The 15,516-nt window shown below is 45.6% G+C and overlaps 1 protein-coding gene across 1 annotated transcript in view; it reads right to left on the reverse strand.

Moving 5' to 3' along the window:
• The window catches only part of LOC8028815, an 89,138-nt gene that overhangs the window by 27,745 nt on the left and 45,877 nt on the right, over positions 1-15,516 (reverse strand). The window contains exons 20-22 of the mRNA XM_040214155.3: positions 10,950-11,212; positions 731-3,217; positions 459-633 (exon numbers count right to left, since the gene is read on the reverse strand). Of these exons, the coding sequence (XP_040070089.2) occupies positions 459-633; positions 731-3,217; positions 10,950-11,212 (2,925 nt within the window). The remainder of the gene's footprint in view (positions 1-458; positions 634-730; positions 3,218-10,949; positions 11,213-15,516) is intronic.

The following is a 15,516-nucleotide window of genomic DNA, read 5'->3' on the forward strand; positions in this document are numbered from 1 at the left end:
ATGATGCTTAGCAAGTTTCTCATTGAAATCATATGTTTATTTTCGGTAATAAAAATGAGCAAGTTTTATTTAATTATTTAGCTAATTCATGTCTTTTTGTTTTGTTTTGTTTGCAATCCTTGACGTTTGTCTTGACTGGCAGTTTGTTTTCACTGTTTTCAGCTGTTTTCACTGAAAGAGCATGTTTACTAAACACGCAAGGTCACAGCGCATTCAATTCGTTTGATCTGTCTTGTCGATGATAGCACGAGCATATCACAATTACGAACGTAATTATCTTGCGTTTTTAGAACTGCTTTATTGGCGTTGTCCACTCGAAGTATCGGCTACGATTGTACTTACCGTTAAACGAAGAATAACATACACCCTCGCACCACCACACGCGCAGGCCCTGATGGCCTACCTCGTGTTAGTAACAAAAATCTACGCATCATTTTGCCAGCGGGATATTTACTCACCTTCATGATGAAAATGAATATGGATGGACCTGTTCGTTGCAATTTGGTCGTCAATCTTTTGAACCATGCTGAAGTGAATCTTATTGGCTGGGTCTCCTGGTTGAATTTCAGCCATCACTTTCAATGGGATCTGTTCGGTAATGTCTGTCTCGATTGTACCCTTGAGAAGTATCTCCTGTCAATGTGCGTAAAGTAACTTGTTAAACCATGCCCGTCTGAGGAGTATTCGGAGCATGATGGATAGAATGGAAACGTAGAAGTGAACTACTCACGTTCAAGAATGTCGGGTGGCTCATAGCCGTGATGACCTGCCAACCCTTTGGAATCTTGTGCCCTTTGTAAGAAAGCATAAGCATTCGGTCCGGCATCATCACGGCGTTCAGCAAGATCTTCAAGGTGACTTCCATTGAATCCGGAGTTTTGATGTAGTCGTGATGAATGTCGATTTCACGCTTAAAGTAAAGCATCTTCATCAAGGTGCTCGATGATGAGTCTCCCTCTGTACGTGACTTAAATTCGTACCCAAGCTTGTTCTCATGCAGAGACCATACCAGCTTGCTCTTGAGCAAACTGTCAGATTTTTGGTAGATGTAGTCAATGTTCATCTTGACATTAGCCTTGGGCTCGATGACGATTGTAAGCTTCTTGTTCATGTTGTTCCAGTCCTCGTTGTTCTCGAACATAATCGAAGCCCAATCTTGAGGGTTGTTAGTGGGCTCGTACCTCATCGCCGTCGTGCGTACACCGTCAATCAGCTTTGTGTCAAGCACAAGATTCAACGGAGTCTCTGGTCCGGTTCGCAGCGAGTAAACCCTGTGATTATCCTGGGGAATCTTTCGCTCAACTTGGATAAACCTGGTAGCGATGGTTGCACCAGAAACCTCCAGCTTTCCCGTGAAATGCTGCTTTTGGTTATCCAATGTTAGCGCAGCAGTTAGTGCGTTGCTTCCGCCTTCGATAACATTTACTGTGTACGTGGAGCTCGCTGGAGAGGTCGATTGGCCGCGAATAATGATTTCCAAGTCTACGGTGGCAGCCGATTTTAGAGACAGCCTGCCGTCAAAGCTTTCTTTTGATACGATACGGAAGTTTCCATTCAGGTCAAACATTGTTTCGTCGTTGTAGACGGTCTTAAGCTGGCCTTCAATCACTTCCCGGTTTGAATTATATCGCATTAGTAACCTTCCATTACGAACACTTTCGTGTGGTGTCATCATGTCCATCACCAACGTAGCCGACTCACGACCTTTCATCTCCCAATTGAGCTTAAAGTTGTAGATTTTATTAGAGGAAGACGTAACTTGCATGTCAAGAATAACGGCTGAAGGCGAATAGTCCCCAGTGATTCTGAGCTCCTGCGAAGAATAGCGCGGGAACGGCGTCTGCAGTTTGATGTTGGTGTTAATTCTGCTGTTTCCGGATGCATCGAAGAACTCAATACGGAAGACCTTGCCCGGAGCGTGAACGTAACTAATTTTGCAGGATATGTCACGGCCGAACATCCTTTGAATGTTAAGGTGTTTGCCATCGATTTCTGGGATAAGAACAGATGTGATCCTCAGGTCGATGTCTTGAACAGAGTGATCCTCCCGCCGAGAGTACTGAATCTTCAACTGGTCTTCTCCTCCCTTGATGTAAGCAAGCATGACGTTGGCATCTGTCTCACCTCGGTTGTACATCATCGACATTGTCCGCGTCGGAGTGTGGTGGCCTCCAACCGAAAAGTCCATCGAGTGAGGCCCCTGTATCATGTTCTCAGCGAAGTTGCCATTGAAGTCAATCTTAAGGTGGGTGCAGTGCTCGAACACTCCGTTGACCTGGTATGTTGGGCGACCTTCTATCGCAGTCTTGATGAGAGTCGACGAAATCCTCATCCTCTGGTTGGTATCTCTGTCCGCATCCCACTGGTACTCTCCCTGAATGGCCATCGAGCGTTGAGGACTTCCCTTGACTTGAAGCGAAGAGACGTATGCCTTGTCAGTGATGAATCGCGGTCGTACCTCGGCAACGTAAGTCACACCCTTGTCCTTTACACTCCTGGACATCATTGTCTGGAAAACTGGGGTGTCAATATTGATCTCGGCCAGTTTGTTTCGGTTCCATTTTGTGGCGACGGTGACGTACTTGGTCCCATCCACTTCCGTCTCCGTAGATGCTTCCATGGCATCGCGTGTAAGCCTGAACTTGTTCTTAAGGTGGGCCGGAACCTTCATGTCAGGGTAGGAAATTCGGTAGTCGACGTCGTAAAACGTGGTGTCTGGGTCTATATTCATCGTGACGAAGTAGTCGGTTGATAACCTCTTGCCCTGGTTTCCCCACTCGATGATCATGTTACCCATGTACTCGTTGTCGCCTCTCTGTTCTACTCTGTCCATGTAGTTGAAGCGAATTGTCGGACCCTCAAGCTTCGCGCTCATTGAAAGGCGCATGGGATCCCGGGACTCGTGGTTGTATTTTGCTTCCCACTCGATGACCTTTGCACCATCGCTCTTCAGCTCACCGCTAAAAAGTGCTTTCGGAAGGCCCTCCATGTCCAGCATGTCGTTGAAGTAGCCATCGAGGTCAATGTTCCAAAAGGGGGCTTCGATCTTCAGCCGTCCCTCGTTGGTTCCCTTGAAGCCCGGGCCATATTTCCCACTCTTTTTCGAGATGGTGAGAACGTGAATGCGACGCTGCTCTTCGGGAAGGTTCTCGCCCCACCAGAACTTGATGTCGTACTCTCGCTGTCCCATGGGCGCTGATTGGATGTCCGCTATAATCTGCGATGCATGAAATCAGAACATACCATGAGCACAATTCAATTTCAATTATTGTCGTCTGAATCTCGCTCTATGTCTGTACAATGTCGCGGCTCTGAAAACACAGAGCTTTTGGTGGTGGCTATTTCGTCTCACTGGCCACGTCGTGCGTCATTATGGCCAAGGAGGTCACTATTTCTGTGAACACGAAGACCTTATAACTCAAACTGTAAAACCTAGCCCCGAGCGTTCACTAAACTATTCCTTCAAGATAAGTGTTCTCTGTAGACGACAACTGTGGTTGTCAACAGCGCAAAACTTCTGCACACAAAAAACAGGGTGTTTTCAATCACAAAAAGGTTGTTTCTAAGAAAACTACATATCGCGCACATAATTATTTATAAAAGCCCTTCAAAGACCTTTGTCAAGAGGCCTTCCTTGAAGAGGAGCGGATGACCTTCAGAATATAACTATATTTATGTCACGGCTTTCCAAAACGGCACTTGTTTAATTTGTAATATAAAATAAAGTTGTTGCTCTTTTAATACGAGCTTAGTGTATGTCAGCTAATACCACTAAATCACACAATCTCCGAAATATTTAAAAAATGTGCTTCGAAAATTTGCTTTGCTCCTTCCCCCTTACATTGCCTTTTTCTGATAAATAAGTAAATAAAATTGCAATTTGAGCACATGCAGTTGAGGAGGAGCAAGGGTAGTGCATACATCAGGCAATTACTTAATTAGGAATTATACATTCCACAAAAATACTCAAAAAGCCGGGAGCCGTCATACATAAACTAAGGACACCGACTTGACATAACATTATAAATTTTCATCAAACGTTTCGCCTCCCATGTGGGAGGCATTTTCATCAATAAGTACAGCTGCCATCTAAGGGCCTATCTCGACACAGTTCTGTTTAGAACTGTGTCGAGAGAGGCCCTTACATTGCTGCTGTACTTACTGAAGATGCCACCCGCATGGGAGGAGAAACGTTTAATGAAATTTTTTTAATGTTATGTCAAGACGGTGTTCTTATTCTAATTTATGCATTCCACTCCGTATATGCTCATTAGACACCTCGCGTACAGCTCCCTATGCCCTCCTAGTGGTGTGAACACATCCCATACGATATAACGCATACGCATAGCGCTGTCCATGCTGTTGCGCAGTTGCGTGATGCTAATGGACAGGGTTGCCCCTGGCGCACCGAGATACCGGGTTTGAAAAAAAGTGCAGAGAAGTCTGTCTCAATTTGCGCTCGAGTTTCCACGACGACTGATGGCGGGAGCCACCCCTTTCAATGAAATGTTGAAAACCCCGAGGGTGCGGCGCGTCCAGCCGTTCCAACTACACAAAGCCTGTCCGCACCAAGACCGTCGAGATTTCAAGGAAGTATATATATTCCCTGCAGTTACCGATACCTTAAGAAACTAAGGCGTGGGGAGTCCTGTCGGCCTGTAATTATGGTGCCTGGAACGCGTCTCCGACTGGTGTGTTTACCGCGCCCAAAACGGGGGTCCCACGATTTTTGCCTTCTGACGTCATAGAATGGTCACGCTGTCGCCGGTCGCGATCCTGGCGGCGTCCCAAAAGCGGTAATGCATCTGGCAGACGCCTGTTCTGCTGTAGGTCGCTCTCCAGCTGGACAGTCCACGGAAGCTTTTGGCAGTCGGGAGTTGCGGACGCCGCGACGGCAGCGACACTCGCGTTCATTCGTGCTTTTTTGGCGAAACTTTTACGACCAACCACCAGGATCGCCACATCCGACCGGCGTTTGAGCGAGAGCTAGCTAAAGTGCGAAGAAAACAAAGAGGAAAGCGAGGACACAAACCCAAGAGCTGGTTGGATAGCAAAGTAGAGGCAGCAATAGAGAAACTTCAAGGGGCATTTTTAGAACATAGGAATTCCATGCGTAGGGGTGAGCCACAGAGTGAAGTGAAAAAAAAAATGGTACGTATTTCTAAGGCTTAGAAAGGAGGCGTTTGTTTGATCACTGGAACAATCAAGAACACTTAGCGCAATGGTTGTTTAAAGTAAACAAGGGTAGAGAGGTAGCGAACTATTTTGGAAACAACTCATTTACTAACAAAACAAAGATGAGTCAGCTTTACATCGCCACACCACAAGGGAAACAACTGAAAGGGGAGGAGGCGATGCAATATATAGCAACGGTGATAGCAGGAAAAAATGAACGAGAAACCATTTATCGCTGGTATTGGAGTATAAAAGGAAGACAGTCTAATTAGCGGACTATAAGCTATCGGACAAGGCGAAGAAGAAAGGGCGGAGCGGAGCCTTCCTAGCGGTGCATCAACAAGTCCAGATGGTATTCCGATGATTTTAATAAAAAGATTAGGTCAAAAATTTAAGGCATCATTAAGGGAGGTAGTGAGCAAATCCCTTATGAGTGGAGATGTCCCAGAAGAACGGAATCTAAATCGAAGGAGTTTATAATTTATTTATTTTATTTATAATATACTGCAGGTTATTTGCAGACCCCAGCAGGGTGGGAAAATATAGAGTGAACTGTAGACAATTTACAACCAATGTACACGGCATTGTCGTAGCATTTTCGCCGTGGTGGGCACGGCGAAAATGCTACGACAATGACGCCTAACATACCGCTCCTATTTGCTCTGCAGTTTCTTCTCGTGGCGAGTGACAGTGGCCTTCCATCGTTCTACCCGAGAGCGACCAACGCAACGCCCGTGACAACGAACACAGCACCGCTGATTACCCTGGCCGCCCCCCTCGATGGCGATGAATTCAACGCTGGAGAGATACCAGGATTTCTGCCGCCAGTGTCGCCGGACACGCAAGCCCCACCAGCATCGACATCAAGCACACTGCCTTCAAAAGCCTTCGCGCAGGCGTTTTCGACCAGTAGGGAGGAAGTGGCCGAGTGGGCTAACGCGTCTCAGCTCGGAGCGTGGAGCGAAAGCTTGTGCTGGGAACCTCCTGGGTTCGATCCCTGCCGCCACCGCCCGTTTCGATCTGGATGAGTTTCGTACCGGCAAGCGTTCGTGTGATCACTACTGCGTGATGCATGTTAAAAACCCCAGGTTAGCGGTTGTACCGCACTGGCCAAATTTCTCATCTACAGCTAAGAGACCGATTACCCGTTGAGGCGCATCTCCATCAAGGCTGTATAAACATAAAGAGCAAGCCAATTTTTTTTTTTCGACCAGTGGGCACGGCGAAAATGCTACGACAATGACGCCTAACATACCGCTCCTGTTTGCTCTGCAGGTTAGGGCAAAAATTTTCGTACTCCGTTAGGGGTAATTACGTTTGTCTTGTTTTGCCGTGCCCACGGATGTGTCTGAAGCGGTTTCTTGACTTCTTGTTACTTCTTAGTGGAGACGTAGAGCGTAACCCTGGTCCCATGTCTAAACCTGAAGCCGAGTCACTAGCGAAAATAGAGTCGCTTGTCAGCGAAATGCATTCCGGCCAAGCAAGCGTGTTGGTTCAGCTCAAAGAAATCAGGGACGAACAAAAACGAACAAATGACTTGATAACCACTCTCACCGCACGTGTTGAAATGATTGAAAGTGATCTGGCAAGCTGCAAATCGAAAATGAACTCGACAGACGAACTTGAGGTGAAATTCGAGTTTGTACTTTCGGAATTGGCCATTCTCAAGCGTCGTTCCGATGACGCAGAGTGTCGTTCCCGTCGACCCAACTTGCTTTTCTTTGGCATAGATGACTCGGCTAAGGAAACGGTGGCTCAATCGGAAAATCTGGTTTTGGATGTGTGCTCAGATAAGCTTGACGTACAAATTGACCCTGCTACAATCGAACGGGCTCACCGCATCGGGAAGTTCGACACCAGCAAGAAAAGGCCTATTGTTGTAAAGTTTTCCTTCTTTAAACATAAGGATGCGGTGCTGGGGTCGTGCTACAAGCTAAAAAATACGGGTATTTCTATCAGCGAGGATTTTTCACAAAATGTTCAACTTGCCAGAAAACGGCTGCATGAATTTGCTCGTACCCAGGGGGGTCGTTACAAACTTCGTGTCGACAAATTGTATATCGGCGATAGGCAATTTTTGTTCGACCATGAAACAAATGAAGTTTATGAAGCCGCCTCCTAACTAACTAGAGATAGCGCGTTTGAATCTGTCCCCTCCGAGCTAAAAAAAAAAAAAAAACGCCGGTAAACACACACCAAGTCCCCTTTCTTTGCCAAATGAGATTTCAGTTATTTTTACTAACATAAGAAGCGTAGTCCGTAACCGCGATGACCTGTCAATAGTTATTGATGCATCATCAAGCGATATTGTTGTTTTGACAGAAACGTGGCTTTCAAGTGTTGTCCGTGATATTGAAATTTTTGACTCCGTTAAATGCTACAATTTTTATCGGAGAACAGATAAGCGTGGGGGAGGTGTTTTAATCGTAATTAATAAAGCCATTGAATGTTATCACGTGAATATTGTTTCCCCGTTGGAACTTGTTTGCGTACGCCTACAGTGCGCTTATAGAAATATTATTTTGTGCGTTTGTTACCGTCCTCCCAACGCTCCTGCAAATTTTTGCTCCTAGGTGATTTTAATGTTCCCTTGATCAACTGGTCTGGACTGTTTCCCGCTGCATCTAGTAGCTCTTCAGATTACTCGGATTTTATTAGTCTCTGTTCTGATTTTTCTTTTTCTCAATGTGTCACTGAGCCTACTCGGATTACTGATGCGACGGCCAATGTGTTAGACCTTATTCTTACAACTGACTTTAATCTCGCTTCTTCTATAGCTTATTTACCGGGCATTAGCGACCATGCTATTTTGGATTTCAGCCTGCAAGCTTCCTCGCATGTTGCTAACAAATCGACCAAACACTTTCTCGATTATAGCAAAACAAACTTCGGTGCAATAAATAAAGAGTTGGCTTGCTTTCTTGACGAATTTTTGCCTGCGTTGTCAGAACGCACGATTGAGACTAATTGGAACATGTTTAAAAACAAAGTAAATTCTCTAATTAATTTATTCATTCCGTGTAGGAATATCGTATCTAACCACATGTCTCCCTGGTTTAATGTAACTCTTAAGCGCCTTGCTAATAAGAAAAAACGCCTTTTCCGCGCTGCAAAGTTGTCTGGCCTTGCTGAGCGCTGGGAGCTTTATAAATCTGTTGTCAATGCTTATAAGGCAGCCATGAAGCAAGCAAAACTGACTTTTTTTAATGTTACCCTTCCTTCGATGTTAGCTAATAGCCCTAAACAATTTTGGAGCGTTATGAACGGGCCTAAAGGAATGGCTGTATCGCTCACTGATGTTGAAGGTATTGAAATTCCGAAAGCTCAATGTGCATCCATTCTGAACGACGTTTTTGTCAAGGCGTTTCCTGATAATGATGGTTTAGATTATTCTACTTTTCCAGATTATGCATTTTTTCCCGTGGATCCGCTTGCTCTTGATTACGACGGGATTGTAAAGTTGATCGATAATTTGAAAGTTTCTTCCTCGCGTGGTGTTGACAACATTACCTCTAAATTTCTAAAGAACGCTAAACATTACCATGTCAATTTTTCGTACAAAAATGTTTGAGCAGTCACTCAACCTTGGTGTCTTACCGGATGATTGGAAAAAAGGAAAGGTGGTTCCACTTCACAAGACAGGTAACAAACATAGTCCTCTTAATTACAGACCCATTTCGTTAACCAGCACCCCCTGCAAACTTTTAGAGTACATTATTTATTCTCACTTAGTTAATTTCTTAGATTCAAATTTCACCCTCACAACATGGTTTTCGCAAATCTTTCTCTTGTGAGACTCAGCTTTTGTCTTTCACTAATAACGTACTTTCCATTCTTGACCGCGGGTCCCAGGTTGACTGTGTGTTTCTTGATTTCGACAAAGTTTCTCATAAATTATTACTTTTTAAACTTAGCAAACTTAACATTGATCCTAGTGTTTTGTCGTGGATTACATGTTTCCTAACTAATCGATCTCAATATGTTTGTGCGAATAAAACTAATTCTTCCCTTAGTCCTGTTACCTCTGGTGTCCCACAAGGTTCCGTTTTAGGACCTCTTTTGTTCCTGATTTATATAAATGACTTACCACTGTGTGTATCATCCTCAATAAGTTTAATTGCCGATGACTGCGTAATTTATCGTGAAATAACTAACGATTCTGACGCAGCACTACTTCAATGTGACCTGCGGGCTGTGTCCGTATGGTGTAACTTATGGAAAATGACTCTTAACACTAACAAATGCAAATCCATGAGGGCTTCCCGTCGGAACACGTCCCCATCACCATACTCAATTTCTAACAACCTACTGGAATCTGTGACGTCTTACAAATATCTTGGTGTTCACATTACTTCTAACGTTTCATGGAAATTACATACTGATCATATTATCGCTAATGCTAACTCTATGCTTGGCTATCTGAAAAGAAACTTCTCTTTAGCACCAATATCATTAAAACTGCTTCTGTACAAAACTCTAGTTCGATCAAAATTAGAGTACGCCTCATCAATCTGGGACCCCAGTCACACAACGCTTGTGACTAACGTTGAAGCTATTCAAAATCGTGGTGTACGTTTTATCTATTCTTACTATCATCGCACCGCTAGTGTATCATCTATGAAAACCTCATTGTCCCTGCCTCTTCTTTCCTTACAGCGAAAAATATCTCGTCTGTGCCTTTTCTACAAAATTTATCACTTCAACGCTTCACTAAAAGATAAGTTATTCCTTAACCCCGCATATATCTCTTCACGCATTGATCATCGTTTCAAGGTCGGCATTCCTCACTGTGAGACATCAGCATACAACGACTCCTTTATACCAAGAACGTCTTCTGAGTGGAACCACCTTCAAGCATCTTTAGCAGCTATCCCATCACTTGATTTATTTAAAGAAGCGCTTACTAATCACTTTTGTTAATATTTTGTCGAATTGATTGTTTTAATCACTGCCTTTTACGTTTGTATTTTCTTTTGAGTGAATTCTTATATGCCCCACCCCTCTGTAATGCCCTATGGGCCCTGAGGGTATTGAAATAAATAAATATATAAATAAAAGGAAGATCAAGTGGACATAGGCAGTTACCCTCCCGAATCGGTAACTTCGATTATTTACAAAATGCGACACTGTGGACGTTGCGGTTAGCTAGGTGGCGCAAGATGCCGCCCATTACACAAAGGTTCGTCACAACTTATTTATGAATTCACCCATTTATACACTCAGCGTCGTTGCAAGCGTTGGAGGAAGAGAGGGTAAAATATAGTCAGATTTTATTTGCCGAACTTTTATGCCGAACATTTGAATTTAGCTTTCCCAATCACGCGTGCTAGTTTTATTTTGTTCCCATAAACGACATGCAGTAAGTATGATGTCTACAATCGTTTAATTTTTACTTTAAAACAGCAAAGAGGGAAATATGGCGAGCGGGGATGTAGACTAAATATGCTCTGAAGGCTTATAAAAAATACATATAAAATGGATATTGATCAGGAAGGCATCTATGACAGGATACAGGGGAAGCTTGTTGTTGTTTGAGGCGAGGACAGGGGCGTTGCGAACCAGGGTGTACAGAGCAAAATGTCAGTACATAGATACTGTGTGTAGGGCATGTGGGATAGAAAAGAAGACAGCTGAACACTTAATCCTCTTCTGTAAAGGGCTTCACCCTGCAGTTGTTCATGGCGAAGAAACCCCCTCCGTTTCTGAAGCTGTCAGTGAAAATAGTGACAACATTTGCGTCAGGCGTCCGTAACTTCCCGTCGCAAGAACCTTACCTGCCAGTTGTACTCTGGATACCGGCTCATTTGCATCTCGGTATTTACGGTCGCCTTGAAGATGTGCTCGGTGCTCAGGTCCTTAAGCTTGTGGTTGAACGTGATCTGGTGCTTCCGTTGCCCTTCCCACTGATACTGCACGAAGGCGGAGCCGATGGATGTGCGCTCCTGTGTAGTGAAGGTGACGCTGGCGTCCCAGTCTAGCAGCACCAGACTGCCCATCGTGTCTATCTGCAGGTTACCTCCACTGTTCTGCACAGATCCTGCGCACAGAGAGAAGATACTTGAGTCAGTTGCAAGGCGCGAGATGAAACGTTATGTGATCAGTAAAAAATCAAACATATGCCCCTGTAAACAGCGTTCTTAAATTAGCCCCCAATATTTATCGTAAATTGTTATAATAGGGAGTTTTAGGGAACCGTTTTTACACATCCGATACGCTACAATGGGCTTTCCGGTACGAACTGCGCATATGGGAGACTTCTGTAGTAGCGCATGCGCAGTTCGCACCGAAGGGTCCATCGTACCGTATCGGATGTGCAAAAATGGTTCCCTAAAACTCCCTATACATTGGTTTCACTGACGTAACATCGCATACTTTTAACCACCATGTAAGAGGAGGAGAGGGAAGCCGCTCTGGTAAGAATTTTGAGAGACGGGTTAACCTTCTATAATCTTCTGGGAGGAGGATAGCGACGTCGTGCAAATCCGGAAAACAGAAAAGAGGATCCTGATAAGGAGGGAGCTCCCCCTTTCCCTCTTCTCTGGTGGTCATCCGAGGGCTCTTTGAATGACGTCACGTGCAACCCATGTATTGACTACGTAGCTAGGGTTCCTTGTTTACGATATACACCAATAAACCCCCTCAAAAGATCCCCCGAGCCACTTTGATCAAAATCGAGGAAAGCCAAAAACCCTCAAATTTGAGTTGTTGTTCTTGAATAAAAATAACCAAGCTACACGGGAACAAGTTTTAAATTACAGACATATTTAGTCTTGAACCGGGGCGCAGCCAGCACTGAACTCTCCGTGAGGCTGCTGCGTTCTTCGGGAACAACACCTCATATGTCGTTGGCTTCACGTATAGATTTTTGCATCGCTTATCACCTGGGCAAAACATTCCGAGTCACTGAGCTGTGGACGAATGCGCAGCGTCCGATATACCACACAGCAGTTCAACAGCGGATGATCATAAGGCGTTCCACATCCCTAAAGACAAAGAGGGCAGTGCGCAGAAAGACGATTTCGCAAAGGTCCATTGCTACCGTGACGATTTCCAAGTATTCGAGTCATGCCTACGCTTCCTGAAGGAGGAAGAATTCCACATCCGCGTTCTCTTTTCTTCAACCTATCTGCCCGGATAAACACCGATCTTGCCCGACACCGAAAATTGAAGCTAAAAGAAACACCGAATCTGTGGAGAAAGTTAAACCCCCAACAAACTCGCCCCGAATTGGAAGGAAAAAAAAAAATCATTCCGGAAACACAGAACCTCTTGCATAGGAGTCGTGACATATATTAGTCTCACAAAACGCTACCTTTTCATTGAATCTGAGCTCCTGCAGGCTATCAAGAAGCATTTCAAGTTTAGGAACGTAAGAACGGTCAATGAAAAAGATGGTTAATAGTGTATTTAGATGGCACTGTCGCGTGCACCGCAATGTGTTTTACAATGTACAACAGACATAAAACCAAGCACACTGCAGCATAGTTAGGTTGGCGAACATTTTAACACGTTCAGTAACCTTACATTGGTTGCAGTATGACCAGGTTACTGTACTACTTATATAAGGTTAAAAAAAATTAAAATAGCCCGACTTTAAGCATTGAGTATAGAATGCTCTACCACGTGCAACGATGTTCAAGTATGAACATCAACCTGTCTGCAACGCTCAGATGCCTATAATTATGTGGCTTTTATAGCAACCTGCGCCGCAGTGTGCACTCATAGTTTAGTAGAGTATTTAATTTTTATCAAGTGTAGTTCAGTACTAAGTTACGCAAGAGTGTTCTACGTAAAGGGGCACTGACACATCGAAATCATATTTTTTTATTGTTTTAAACGATCGAAAACGATGCCTGGACATTACCCTCAAAATTCGAAACTTGGGAATTCAGTATTTGTGAAGTAAAAAAACAATTTCCAAATGCCGAATTTGAACTTCCCGCGCGATCCTCGCCAGTGGAGTGACGTCGTCAAATTTCGAGGGCTCCCGAGAGTCGAGTTTCTTTCGCGCCTCCGCTCTTAAACGTGTCTCCGCGAACCGAAGCGAGGAGAGAAGGGCGCCGGCGTCGCGGGAACTACCGTACCGGGAAACCGGTTTCCTGCGTGAGTGCAGTGCTGCCTATCACTTCGAGCAGACGACGGTGCCCCGGTGGTGTCACAACCGAAACTGCGATACAACGACACAAAACCCAGTTGTTTCGACCGTTTGACGATTTCCTTTTCGAAGTCTGAGAGGTCGTCGGGCACCTATAGATATATATATATATAAGGCCACTTCGTCCGATTCCCTGACCCACCAATCACCGTCTGTTACATGCGTCGAGCGCCGCCATGTTTTCCAAGGCTGGATAAAAATCCACAAGGCAAACGCAGGGACACTGATCGGACAACGAGTGCGCCTCAACCGAACGCTAACGCGGCCCTTGTACCTCGTACCTCGCCGTTTGCCTGTACCTCGCCGATTGCCTGTTTGGGTGACGGCGAAAGTTTCAACCTCCGGCCTCGCTATCTAGGAGATTGAAACGAGTCGTGCGTTGGTTTATACGCTAACTATTTATTTACATTATTTACACGTTGGTTCTATGGACTGTCGAAGTATGACATGGCTGCCGTGCTGATCACCCGAGCAGAAGTGTCCGAGCGCCCTTGGCGTCTTCTTCCTCATCCGCTGCCGAGGTTTATATGGGGTCGCCACACTACTCCCCCTTCAGTCTGTAGGACGTTTGTGGAAGAAAGAAATGCACCTTGCGTCGCGGAAAGGTGCTGTGGGACTGACTCATAGTAGTTGTGGAAAGTTGGGTGGACTCCATGTGGGCAGGCTTGAGTCTGTCAATCGATATGGTTTGTTGCTTGCCGTTGACCAACACTTCGAAATATTTGGGAGTCTTCTTCGTGACTAAGTACGGTCCATGATAAGGAGGTTGAAGGCCTCGGCGAAGAGTATCGTCTCTTACGAAAACGTGGCTTGTCTTGGTAAGATCCTTACTAATAAAAACTGGCCGTGGCGATCGCCGTCGTTCTCTTGTCGACGGTCCTCTGCAAGGTCCGTCCGACCACGTCGTTCCTTGAGCCTGTGTAGGCGCCGCAGAATCTTCCAGTCGAAGTCCAACAACAGGACATTCATCTTGCGACACTTGTAGCGGCGATGTCAAAACTTCCCGACGTTGTTCTTCAATGGAATCTGGTCCAATCGTAATTTGTATTGGCGTCTCCGAAGCTGCTAGGCGATGTTCGTCAACCGAGTCTGCACCTCCAGAAACTTGACATGGTGTTACCAAAGCTTCGCGATTCTCCCCAACGGAGTATTCGCCTTGGTTGTCCGAGACGGTTCTCCTGGCTGACTGTTCTTGATCTCCAGGAACGGGTAGCAAGGGTGGCAACCGTTTACTTCTTTCCGTGACGCACTCCTCAGGCACAGCCACCAGTATGGAGGCATTCCAGCTGCGTCCGTCTTCCAAGCGGAAAGTGCCTGGACCCACCTGTTTTTGTATTTTCAGTGGTCGGGAATATGATAGCTCACCCTTACCGCCATTTGTGGGTTTACGAACCCGTACGAAATCTCCCTCTTTGAATTTTGGAGTTTTGGCACTTCTTTTCGCATCTGTATACTCCTTCGTCGAGCGTGCTTGCTTTGGACACGAGCTCGTAACTGTTCCATTGCCGTGGCTGGCTCCTGGAAGAAGTTCTTTGACGGAAGGCCCATGATGTCAAGTCGGGTCCTTGGTTGGCGACCGTGGAGGAGCTGAGCAGGAGACACTCCTGTGGTTGAGTGTGGGGTAGACCGATATACGCCCAAGTAGTCCACGACGGCTTCTTTAAGCGGTCGTCCTTCCAAAACTGAAACTTGAATAAAGTCCTTCAGGCTCCTGTTGAATCGTTCGACCAACCCATTGGCCTGTGGGTAGCATACCGACGAGACACAGTGCTTGATTCCTCTTTGGTTCAGGAAGTCTTCAAAAAGCTTCGACTTGAACTGTGGCCCGTTGTCTGTTACGAGTTCTTCCGGATAGCCCTCCCGACTGAACACGCCTCGCAAGAAATCTATCACCGCTTGTGACGTAACTGTACTTGCAAAACAAACTTCCGGCCACTTGGAATGGTAGTCCACAAGGGTGACGACAAACTTAGGACCTGCGGTGGTCAGGTTCAGCGGGCTTACGATGTCCATAGCCAGCTTCTGCCAGGGCTTTTCCGGGAGAGTAACTGGACGTAGTGGTGCCACGACCGGTTTGGCTGACTTGTCGGCTGATTGGCACACGTGACAACTTCGCACGGCACACTCCACCTGCCTGTCCATCCGGGGCCACCAGAACTTGTCTCGAAGTCTTTGTTTGGTTTTCA

The sequence above is a fragment of the Ixodes scapularis genome, unplaced genomic scaffold (assembly GCF_016920785.2).
Source record: "Ixodes scapularis isolate PalLabHiFi unplaced genomic scaffold, ASM1692078v2 PGA_scaffold12__126_contigs__length_90152505, whole genome shotgun sequence".
NCBI lineage: Eukaryota > Metazoa > Arthropoda > Arachnida > Ixodida > Ixodidae > Ixodes > Ixodes scapularis.